Consider the following 12416-nt stretch of genomic DNA (forward strand, 5'->3'; position numbering starts at 1 on the left):
GGCAAAAATTGATGGATGCAAAGTTTTTGGTTTAAGTGGCATCATGAATGGGGGACAATTATGGTGTCTTTTATGTGTGAATATGATAACACTTATTATTTAAATTTATCATAATCTTTTAGTAATGGTACATCTCAGCTTTGTTATTTGAACATATAGGTTAGTTAAATTGAGTGCATTTATAATCTTTTTAAATGTATACTAATATTATTTTGGTCACTTTTATGAAGCCTGGGAAAGCATATAGTGCATGTTTACTGCATTTCCTATAGGAAACTTGGATTTTCTCTGTTCATTCACCCCTCCCTCAGCCCCACAGCACTTATGTAAACATCTGTAATTTATATTGTCTCTCCATCTAGACTGAAAGCGCATTGAGGGCAGGGAACTTGTCTTCCAATTCCTTTATATTGTATTCTCCCAAGTGCTTAGTACAGTGCTCTGCCCACAGTAAGTGCTCAATAAATACCACCGATTGATTGGAACTATATTTCTTTTAGTTTTGAGATGATGTGTTGCTCTTTCACTTATCCCTCTATTTTCATGGAAACAATAAGAATGCTGAGTGGGGGGTTTCGGTGGGTAGTGCTCATGAAAGTATAGGCATATTATTGTTAAATAACATTTTTCTAATCCTTGCCGCCAACCATTGCTCTGTATAGAATCTGCACCGCTAGGCTTACTGTGTTGGTTTAGGTTAAGCTGGAACTTTCACTATTGAGCAGATTTTAGAAGTTGATATGATAAATACCAAGGATATGTTCTTTATTCCACACTAGTTAAAATATTTTGATTTCAAGCAGCATGTCAACTGGTCACCATGCCAAAGCAAACATTTAACATTTTCCGAACGCAGTATGTTTTTTCATGTCCTTGCTTCGGTCTGCCCTCATACTAAGTGACTTGTTCAGTTAGGAGATTTAAACACTAAATGAGAATGCTCTTGGCCAGTACTGATAGAAAATTTCTTCCCCTTAGGAAATTACACTCCTGTTTGGTATTGTTATTTCTTACTACTGTGTTTTGAACTTCTCTGAGGAAAGACAGAGCTTAACTTTGTTGGGTGGAAAGGAAACTGGTGTTGCACTCATCTGAAGAAACTTTACAAAAGATGGGCAAATTACTGCTCGAATAAGGGGGTCACCTGAAAGCACGTTCCCAGAGGAAGATGCACTTTCAAAACTTTAAAACCACTCCTTACAGATCATTTCTGTAACCCTCCGCACCCTCCGCTCCTCCACCACTAATCTCCTCACTGTACCTCGCTCTCGCCTGTCCCGCCATCGACCCCCGGCCCACGTCATCCCCCGGGCCTGGAATGCCCTCCCTCTGCCCATCCGCCAAGCTAGCTCTCTTCCTCCCTTCAAGGCCCTGCTGAGAGCTCACCTCCTCCAGGAGGCCTTCCCAGACTGAGCCCCTTCTTTCCTCTCCCCCTCGTCCCCCTCTCCATCCTCCCGTCTTACCTCCTTCCCTTCCCCACAGCACCTGTATATATGTATATATGGTTGTACATATTTATTACTCTATTTATTTATTTATTTATTTATTTTACTTGTACATTTCTATCCTACTTATTTTATTTTGTTGGTATGTTTGGTTCTGTTCTCCGTCTCCCCCTTTTAGACTGTTAGCCCACTGTTGGGTAGGGACTGTCTCTATGTGATGCCAATCTGTACTTCCCAAGCGCTTAGTACAGTGCTCTGCACATAGTAAGCGCTCAATAAATACGATTGATTGATTGATTGATTGATTTCAATTTGACCTGGATAGTCAACTTACATACATATGATGCTGCACATAACTGGTGATTAATTTAGACAAATTTGAAATTAGGGCAAATCATGATTTCCAAAATAATGTAGGTTTGTGTTTCCCATCTCAGAGAATACTTTTCATGCCTCAAAATCTGAGATTCTCTGGAAAAAAAACCACAATTCAGTCTCACCAGCAGCTTAAAATCAAAACCTTGTGAGATGTGTGGCTTCGGGTTTGTAGTAGTGATATTTATTGAGCACTCAGTGGACTCAATTTCACTTTATTATGTGTTTGGGAAGTATCAAACAAGCAAGTGGCACCTTCCCTTTCAGCAAGGAGTTTGTATTTTATCATTTCAGTTATCGGTGAAAATGAACACTGTCAACTAAGAGCTCTAAGGCCTGGGAGGAAGGGTTTTTGAGGGAGAAATAGAAGCTGATTTTTGTACCACATAACTGTAAGCAGTGATAGCGGCACCCAACAGGGAGGAAGATGGAAAGGGACAGAGCGCAGTAACTCAACAAAGACAGGCTTGCCACCAACTACTAAAAGCAGTCATTGGCCCTTACGAGGTATGCAGAAAATTTCATAGATGGCTCCTGAGTTGCCTCTGAACTTTTGTAGCCATTATCCTAGCTTCAGAATTCAACGGGAGGGGTTTGTTACTCCACCATGATGAACAGAAATCTGAAATCTGAAGGACTGTTGGGTGCACTGCCGTTGAAAACCTGGAAAATAAGCAGTTGGCTTCGATGCAGATACTGCCATGTGAAATCACACGATTGGAAATCAACCAGGAGTATTTCTTGAGCACGTACTGTGTTGCTTCGGAATGCGTTACAAGATGCGCATGGGGGCCAAAGAGTAAAACACCTCTTCAGGACCAGACTGTGCGTGAAGACAGTGCGTAGGAGAGTATGGTAGGCAGTGAGTCAGTCATATTTATTGAGTGCTTACTGTACTAACCATTTGGGAGAAGACAGTATAAACAATAGACACATTTCCTGCCCACAATGAGGTTACAGTGTAAAGGGGGAAACAGACAGTAATATAAATAACTTACAGATACATACATAAGTGCTGTGGGGCTGGGTTGGGGGATGAATAAAAGGAGCAAGTCAGGGCGATGTTGAGAGGAGGGGGAGAAGAAGGGGCAGGGTGGGGGGCTTAGTCAGGGAAGGCCTCTTGGAGGAGATGTGCCTTCAAGAAGGCTTCGAAGTGGGGAGAGTAGTTGTCTGTCGGATATGAAGAGGGAGGGCGTTCCAGGCCAGAGGAAGGATGTGGGTGAGAGGTTGGCCGTGAGATAGACGGGATAGTCTACTTAGCAGACCTGATCCTGGCCTCCAGGAGTTTACAGTCAAATGAGGGAGACAGAGCCAGAACCATTTACAGGAAGTAGGACGCGGAAAGTGGAAAGATGGAGTGTGTGTGAGTAGCTGCTTCTATAGTAGAGTATGTAAATCGATATTTGCTTAAATAGAGCAAAAGTACTGAGGGGGCATATAACCAGGGGGGAGAAAAATGATTTGAGGAAATGGTCTAGGAGGAGGTGGCATTTCAGAAGGGCACAGTGAGAAGGGGAGTTTGGGAGAAATGAAGACTGAGAGCTGAGTTGAAGTGGGAGAAGCAGTGTGGCCTGGCAGAAAGAGCACGGGACTGGGAGTCAGAAGACCTGGGTTCGAATCCTGACTCTGCTTCTTGCATGCCGTGTGACTGTGGGACAGTCACGTAACGTCTGTGCCTCAGTTTCCCCCTCTGTCCGATGTGATTCGATGCCTATTCTCCCCACATCTTAGACTATGAGCCCCATGTGGGGCAGGGACTGTGTCCATCTTTATTATCTTGTGCCTGCCCCAGCAGTGCTTAGCACAGAGTAAGTACTTAAATACCGCAATCACTGTTGTTGTCATCATTATTATTATTATTATTGTAAGACAGTGGATAAGTAAGAGAGAGCAGGCGGAACGCCTTTAAAGCAGATGGTCAGGAGTTTCTGAAAGGTTTTTGAGGAATGGGGAAATGAGCAAAATGTAGTTTTAAAAACTGATCCAAGCAGCAGAGTGAAGTAAACTGATGGAACGGTTATAAGTCAAGGGTAATGATCTACCTCTATATCAAGTTGTGAGGCAAGGGCCAGGGAGAAAACCTTAAGTAATGTGAATTATTGGAGGGCAGGCGCACCTGCTGTTTCTCCTGGAATGGAGGTCACAACGCGGGTGGTGGAATCAGCAATTTGAGGGCTTTACTGTTCCATAGCCCTGGACAAATTCCTAAACTTGAGTTTGAAATAATCTTTGAAAATCCATGAAAATGCTAACTTGCCTTTTCTGCGTCTGAGTAACCTAACTGCCTCTGGAAGAAAAAGCGGGAAGCAGGCTGGAGCAATGGAGAGTGGCAGGAAGGAGAGGTAAAAAGAGATAAAACAAACGACATGCCTATGGCTTGCTCAAGGTCACACAGCAGACGGGTGACGGAGCCGGGATTAGAATCCAGGTCCTTTGATTTCCAGGCCCTTGCTCTTTCCACTAGGCCATGCTGCTGCTTTTTGAGAGCAGCTGTATTAGTGTAAGTCTCGATGCGTACTGCCAAAGCGAAGGGGAAGTAGGAGTTTCAGGAATGTGAAGATTGTAATATTTTCCAGAAATTTTGCTTGGGAAGGGAAACCTGGAAAAAAAGACTAATGTAAAAAGATTAAGACTTGGTAGAGGTGGTCAAATTTCCTAGATGAAATGTCAGTGTACAAACATACCCCACATAAAACCCTGTTATGTTCCTTGAAACTGTGTTTGTGTTGGTTGGTTGTATCCATAGACTTCCGACTCCCAGCCTTTGCTCTTTCCCCTAGACCACTCTGCTTCTCTAATTAATTTGAAGGAAGAGGAGTTCAGGAGGTTTAAAACTCCCCCTCCCCATCTCTGCCAACCACGGTGGCAACCTCAGCAGGTGAAGGGCGCGAGAAAGACCCCTGCTTCTGCCGTAAGAGCAGCCCGCCACAACCAGCTCCCCGGAATCCCTGTCTCCGCGACCCACGGAAGGCAGTGGGAGCGAATTCTCCGTTCGCTGCTGGACTTCTCGGGGGTCTTCCCCCGGTGGGAGGGGCTGTCTCTGCCTCTCTGACAATCCCCCGGGACACTTTGGATGCCTGTCGCTGAGCAACCGTCCAGATCGTAGATTGGTGAGCACTTAAAAGGGAAGAGCTGGGGACAAGAGCACAGGGCACTGTGGCAGTCCAAAGGACAGCAAACGATAGGTGACAAGTGAAGACAATGAAGCAGCATAGCCTGATGGATAGAGCACAGGCCTGGGAATCAGAAGGTCCTGGGTTCTAATCCCGGCTCCGCCACTTGTCTGTTGTGTGACCCTGGACGAGTCACTTCACTGGGCCTCAGTTACCTTATCGTGGCGATTAAGACTGTGAGCCCCATATGGGACAGGGACTGCGTCCAACCTGATTATCTTAGTATAGTTCCAATGCCTGGAACATGGTAAGTGCTTAACAAATGCCCCCCAAAAAACATTTTTAAATCAATCCCTAGGCTATTTACTCCAAACTCAACTTTTCCAGAAGAAGCCTTCACTTTTCTGATATATTCAGTGACAATTCTGAATTGTTTTTATGTCAAGGATTTCTTTTTGTTTTCGGATAACAACAGTGCTGCTGATTTTTACTGTTCCTGTTTGTCATCCAAACTCAAACAATTAATGAAAGAGATAGTGTAGCTTACCGTGTAGCTTTGTACAAATGTTGTATTGCAGCACCTCTGTAACTGTGAGCACTCAGTTAGTGCTGTTTGACTAAACAATTAATTTCCAAATCGTAAATTGTTTTAAATATTTTGATTTCTAAAATCTATTTACAATGCGGATATTCTAAAGGGAAATAGCTTATTTGATTCTTCCTCACCTTGTGATTTTTAATTTGCCTCATCCCTTTAAGTGGAAACTGTTAGGGATATCCTCTTCCAAACCTTTTCTATTCATATGAGCAAATGTACATATTCAATCAATAAATGGTATTAAGCCCTTTCTGTGTGCAGAGCACTGTAGTAAGTGCTTGGGAGACTACAATATAACATGTTCCATTCTCAGAACAAAGCTAGAGCTGGATAATGATAACAATTAGAGAAGCAGCGTGGCTCAGTGGGAAAGAGCACGGGCTTTGGAGTCAGAGGTCATGGGTTCAAATCCCTGCTCTGCCAATTACCTGTGTGACTTTGGGCAAACCACTTAACTTCTCTGGGCCTCAGTTACCTCGTCTGTAAAATGGGGATGAAGACTGTGACCCCCCCCCCCCCCCCCACCGTGGGACAACCTGATCATCTTGTAACCTCTCCAGTGCTTAGAACAGTGCTTTGCACATAGTAAGCGCTTAATAATGCCATTGTTATTAATTGTATTTTTTCTTAAGCACTTACTATGTGCCAAGTACTGTACTAAGTGCCAGGGTAGATACAAGATAATCAGGTTGGATACAGTCCCTGTGTCTCATTAGGCTCACCATCTAAGTGGGAGGGAGAACAGGTACTGAATCCCCATTTTACACCTGAGGAAACAGAAACACAGAAAAGTAAAGTGACTTATTTTACTAAATTGTCGGTCACACAGCAGGCCAGATCCTCCAACTCCCAGGTTCTTGTTCTTTCCCCTAGACCAACCTGCTTCTCAGGGTTTCTTGCAAGGCACCACTCTTGATCCTAGTTTGCCCGAGTGGATTGTGTTGCTTGCCCAGCCTTTAATTCATGATGAGAATGGTGAGTCTTTTCCACGAGCACATAATTTGATCAACTGGATATATCCACATCTACACACCAACCAAACTTGTTATTCAATCTGTGTAACTCAGAACCTAACCTTGGTAGGATGTTTTCTTATAGGCTTTTGCCTGGGAAAGACCCAAAATTGCCAAAAAAAGAAAACAAAAAATGGCATTATGTGGTTTTCATTAAAAAAAATCAGCAGCCTAGAGTTCTAAAGAGTAGGAAGATCATCATTTCATCAGTTACCTAAATCTCACCACATGTATCTCTTGTTAAAGAACCCAAAGATTGTAAGCTCTCTGTGGGCCAGAAACGTATATACCAACTCTGTTATATTATACTCTCCCAAGCGCTTAGTACAGAGCTCTGCACACAGGAAGCGCTCAATAAATATCATTGCTTGAGTGAGATGGGACTTAGAGAGACGGTAAGGTTTGTCGGACCTCTTTGAAAAGCACCTTGACCAATCAGACTGGCAACTCCAATGTGTAATTCTGCTGAAGCACAAGAGAAACGTAGATGAACTGTACCTGGCATTTCCCTATTTATTGATTTAAAAGAGGGTCGGCTTTCCATCAGCAAATAAACAGGACAACGTTTTAGGAAGGAAAGGACTTAGTTGCCAGGAAATGTCAGGGTTAAGAGAGGACAATACAAGCGAGTGTTGGAGATGTACTTTTCCTGAACTTTATGGCTGATTTAAAAAAAAAAAAAATTGTTAGTATGCAGAAATCCAACTTGGCATCAAGGAGAGAGGGAACAGAAAACAAGGATTCCGGTAGGAAAACATGTGCTTTGCCATGACAAGTATCTTTAGATGAAACCTTTTATATTTTATAAGACATTTTTCCTACATGAGTCTCCAGCAAGTGAGTACAGAAGAGTGAAGCGGATATTATTTTTTAAAACATTTGGAATTAACAGATTGGGAAAAGGAAATCTGAAAAATGTGACCCTGTGTGCCCAACTTTTTATAGCCTTAATTTTCTTGGTAATGTTGGAAGGTGAAGAAAGCTGTGTTGCTTCCTTGTTACTTTGTTTATTATTGCTAAGATTAAAATGATTTTTATTAAGTTTGTGTTGCTGAATTAGTTTTATGATTTTTCTGCTGTCATCATCTAATAATATTTGTTAAGTCTTTTATGTTTATGGCCCTGCCTTACTCATCATGTGTTATAGTATGGCAACTCAGATGAACAAGGGTTGGACTTCTAAGGACATATATTAAAGAGGAGTGGATTTAAGTGGAGCCATGGATATAAGTACAAATACGAATCGTTTAATGCCAGTTCAGGATTCTTTTATTTTGTTCAACTTTGGTCCTTTCTTAAAATATTCATTTCAGAGGCCTACTCACTTTTACTTCATTTACTCCTTGGTGGCAGGGAATACATGTCTTGTTATTGTTATTCTCCCTGAACTGCTCAGCTCCGTGTTGACCACTCAAAAAACTACCTTTAATGATTAACTGATTTCACCACGGCAGAAGCAACCACTGCACAGGCACGCCAGTAGCTCTTGAAAACATTGCTTTTCCAATTGTATGCTCAATCACCAAATCTTCACCCACACAAAAGATAACAGAATGGACGATGGAGAACAGAACAGTTAGGTAAATGGGGGCTGTTTGGTTGGATAGTCGTGAAGCCTACGTGCCCGGGTTTTATTTGATGAGGGACAGCTAAAGGCAGCCACTTTTGAAGAATGGATTATCATGACGAGCTCTGAACGGATCATGAATCCCCAATTAGCGTCTAATCTCCCCACTTTGTATCCCCACAGCATTTCCACACCGCTGTAGCACTTACACACATATCTTTAAACTCCATCACTTCCTCCTATCTGTATTGATTTTAGCATCTTTTTATCCCTCTGGATTGTAAACTCTTCTGGGGCAGGGAGCATGCCTGCTATTTCGTTGGCCTTTCTTAAGCATTTAGTCGCAATTAAATATTATTAAATACTATTGTTTGAATGAGATAGATACTCTAGGCACATGCCTCTTGGTGATGTGTCAGAGGAGTGGCCAGAGGTAAGAAGGTCAGTGAATAGGTTCTTGCAGCAATCCATTTAGGAGGTACTTAGAGCCTTGTACTAGGTATGTGGCCACTGGAGTGGAGCAAAATGGTGGGATCTGTGAAGCATTACTTAGGCAGAATTGGCAAGACTTGATGTTAGATTGTACGTGGGCCATAAAAACAGATCATCTGAAATGACTTCAGGGTTTACAGTGTGAGAATACGTTGACAGGGATAGGAAAGTTAGAGTGAAGGAAAGGGTGTGTAAAATTTAAGTTGAAGAACAGAAATATAGGAGGAAATGTCCCGAGACAACCGGAAATATGAGTGGGAAAGTAAAGTTTGGAAATGGAGTTGTCGATTTGAAATTCAACGGACTGTTGGCTGTGGATGTTGAATCCCATCTTTCCCTATGATTATTTTCTCTCCCACCCAACTGGATTTTCACGACCAGGGCCGGGGGAGAGGAGGAGGGAGAGAAGCAGCATGGTGTAGTGGATAGTAGGTCGTGAGTTCTAATCCCATAGGAGTAAGAAAGTCATGAGTTCTAATCCCGGCTCCACCACTTGGCTGCTCTGTCACCTTGGGCAAGTCAGTTAACTTCTCTGTGCTTCAGTTCCCTCATCTGTAAAATAAGGATTGAGTCTTTGAACCCTGTGTGGGACAGGGACTGTGCCCAACCTGATTTGCCTGTATCCACCCCAGCGCTTAGTAAGATCCCTGACACACAGTAAGCACTTAAGAAATACCACAATTATTATTATTATTATAATCATTATTAACATTTCAGTCAGTCAATCAGTAAATCATATTTATTGAGCCCTTACTATGTACAGAGCAATTTACTAAGCATTTGGGAGAGCATAGTGTAGTAGAGTAGTTAAGCACGTCCCCTGCCCACAAGGGGTTTATAACCTGGAAAGGGAGTCAGACATTAAAGTCAATTATGGATTTGTACATAATTGCTCTGGGGATGAGGGTCAGGTGAATAAAGGGTACAAATCCAAGTGCAAGAGCGAAGCGGAGGAGAAAAGAAGTAGAGGAAACGAGAGCTTAGTAGACATCTCTTAAAGGAGATGTCAATTTAATAAGGCTTCAAAGGTACAGATAGTGATTGTCTGTCATGTATGAAGGGAGACAGAAGGAAGGCCTAGAGGCAGGACATGGGCGGGGGATTAGCCGTGAGATAGACGAAGTCGGAGTACAGTGAATAGGTTGGCATTAGCGGAGTGAAGTGAGCGGGCTGGAGAGCAGTGTGGTAAGGTAGGAGTGGGAAAAGGAGATTGGGTGCTTTGTACCCTCCCAAGTGCTTAGTACAGTGCTCTGCACATACTAAGCACTCAATAAATTCATTCATTCATTCAATCATATTTATTAAGCGCTTATTGTGTGCTGAGCACTATACTAAGTGCTTGGGAAAATACAACAATAAACAGTGACATTACCTGCCCAGAACAAGCTCACAGTCCAGACAGGGGGAGACAGACATCAATACATACAAATCAAATTACAGATATATACATAAGTGTTGTGGGGCTGGGTTTGGGAGGAGAGCAAAGGGAGCAAGTCAGGGTGATGCAGATGGAGTGAAAGGTGAGGAAAAGCGAGGCTTAGTCTGGGAAGGTCTCGTGGAGGAGATGTGCCTTCAGTAAGGCTTTGAAGCTGGGGGAATAATTGTCTGTCGGATTTGAAGAGGCAGGATGTGGGCCGTGAGTCAGCAGTGAGACAGGTGAGATTGGGGCAGAGTGAGAAGGTTAGTACTAGAGGAGCGAAATGTGTAAACTGGGTTGTAGAAGGAGAGAAGCAAGGTGACATAGGAGGGGGCAAGGCGATGGAGTGCCTTAAAGTCAATGGTGAGGAGTTTTTGTTTGATACGGAGGTGGCTGGGCAACCACTGGAGATTTTTGGGGGGGTGGGGGTGACATGTCCTGAATGCTTTTGTAAAAGATGAGCTGGGCAGCAGAGTGAAGTATGGACTGAAGTGGGGAGAGACAAGAGGTCGGAAGATTAGCAAGGAGGCTGATGCGGTAATCTAGGCGGGAGAGGTTGAGTGATTGTATTAAACGTGGTAGCAGTTTGGATGGAGAGGAAAGGGCAGATTTTAGCTATGTCATGAAGATGGGACCGCCAGGATTTGGTGACAGATGGAATATGTGTTGAATGTGTTGAACTGAATCAGTAAATATGATTGACTGACACTCCTATGGGAGCGTGTGTGACAGCATGTGTGTCCTTCTAGACTGTGAGCCCAGTGTTGCGTAGGGACCGTCTCTATATGTTGCCAACTTTTACTTCCCAAGTGCTTAGTACAGTGCTCTGCACACAGTAAGTGCTCAATAAATGCAATTGAATGAATGAAAGAGAAGGTCAATGCAAGACCAACAGCTCTGGCCACATTATATGCTCTAAAAGCCTTTCCCTTGTTTTGATATCCTATTCGAATTGTGCAACGCCTAAAACTATTTTTGCCTTTGCCTTCTTGTCCTTTGATCCTTTTGAAACTTCGCTTGCAATGTTGATTGCAGTACGCCATGCCTTTCTCTCCTCAGCAGTCGGCTCCCAGGTTCCTGCTGAGATGCAGCCTTCTTTGAGGCTGTTTTTACTGTGTCCTTTAAATGTTTCCTCTCTCCCAATTTGGGTTCACCAGTTTGGGAATTCTGTTTACCATTCATTTTCCTCTTGTGTCTTGGCCCAGCCTAGCTGTCTTTAAGTAAAATTTAGCTTCAGCCAAGTGTGGTCTGTGCGCTTAGTACAGTGCTCTGCACTCAGAAAGCACTCAATAAATACGATTGAATGAATGAATGAATGAGTGAACCCCCGCTCCATTGGGGGGAAGCTTCCCTTCATCCATGACCTGTTCCTATCTCAGTCATTCCTGCTCCTCACCATCACCGAAACCTGGCTTTCCCCGGACAACATGTATGTTTTGGTGGTTTGGAGGCCAGTTTTTGGTGCAGTGGTCCTAGGCAATAGTAAGAGCTCAGAGTGGAGAAGACAATGGTCCGCCCACCATAGCGCTCCACCCGTGGCCCCTTTGAGGTCCCTCTGTTATCAGTAAGCTGCTACAGTTTAGTCTGTGGATGTATCCAGGAGGTGTTTTGGTTTGGCAGGAGAAAAATCATATTTGTCATGATTACCAATATCTTTGAAAGCACTCTGCTAAGTGCTAGGCTAGATGCAAACTATTAGTTCAGTAAATACTGATGATGATGATAATAATTAAAAGTACATGGTTGTAAGATTTTTTGCAGTGTTATTTCTGATCATTTTACCCATCCATTTTTTAATAGTGTTTGTTAAGCGCTTACTTTGTGCCAAGCACTGTTCTAAGCGCTGGGGTTGATCGAGTTAATCAGGTTGGACTCAGTGTCTGTCCCACAGAGGCCCTTAATCCCCAATTTACTGATGAGGTAAATGAGGCTCAGAGAAGTGAAGTGACTTGCCCAAGGTCCACAGCAGACCAGTAATGGAGTGGGATTGGAACCCGTGTCCTCTGATTCCTAGGCCCGTGCCCTTTCCATTAGCCCAGCCACTTTTCTTCCATTGGAATCTTCCAAGCAATTTCCAAAACAACATTCTTTAATAGACTTCAGATGCCACATCCCGATTCACGGTGAATGGCTCTCTCTGCCTCACTGATACCCTTCATCAGATATCACCCGTGGAAGGAAGGGGGGGAAGCATGAATTCACTAGCAATGATTTGCTAGTTTAATGTAGGCGTTGTAATTTTCCCTAGAATTCTTCTTAATGATTGCATTTTCTTGTACTTGTTTTTCCTGTAGCAAATGCTGCCTATCTAGGAAGTCAAGAAATGAGGGATGTTGTGACGAGAGACAGCGTGACCATAAAAGAAAATATTAAAAAGGTAATCTCAATTTTGTGAA

At 43.2% G+C, this 12416-nt stretch overlaps 1 protein-coding gene across 2 annotated transcripts in view; it reads left to right on the plus strand.

Annotated features, from left to right (window-relative positions):
* Positions 1–12416, plus strand: part of LDAH (lipid droplet associated hydrolase) — a 209495-nt gene that overhangs the window by 169528 nt on the left and 27551 nt on the right. For both annotated transcript variants that reach the window (XM_038751343.1, XM_038751342.1), the window contains exon 6: positions 12315–12397. In XM_038751343.1, the coding sequence (XP_038607271.1) occupies positions 12315–12397 (83 nt within the window). The remainder of the gene's footprint in view (positions 1–12314; positions 12398–12416) is intronic.

This window comes from Tachyglossus aculeatus, chromosome 9 (genome assembly GCF_015852505.1).
Source record: "Tachyglossus aculeatus isolate mTacAcu1 chromosome 9, mTacAcu1.pri, whole genome shotgun sequence".
NCBI classification, from domain to species: Eukaryota; Metazoa; Chordata; class Mammalia; order Monotremata; family Tachyglossidae; genus Tachyglossus; species Tachyglossus aculeatus.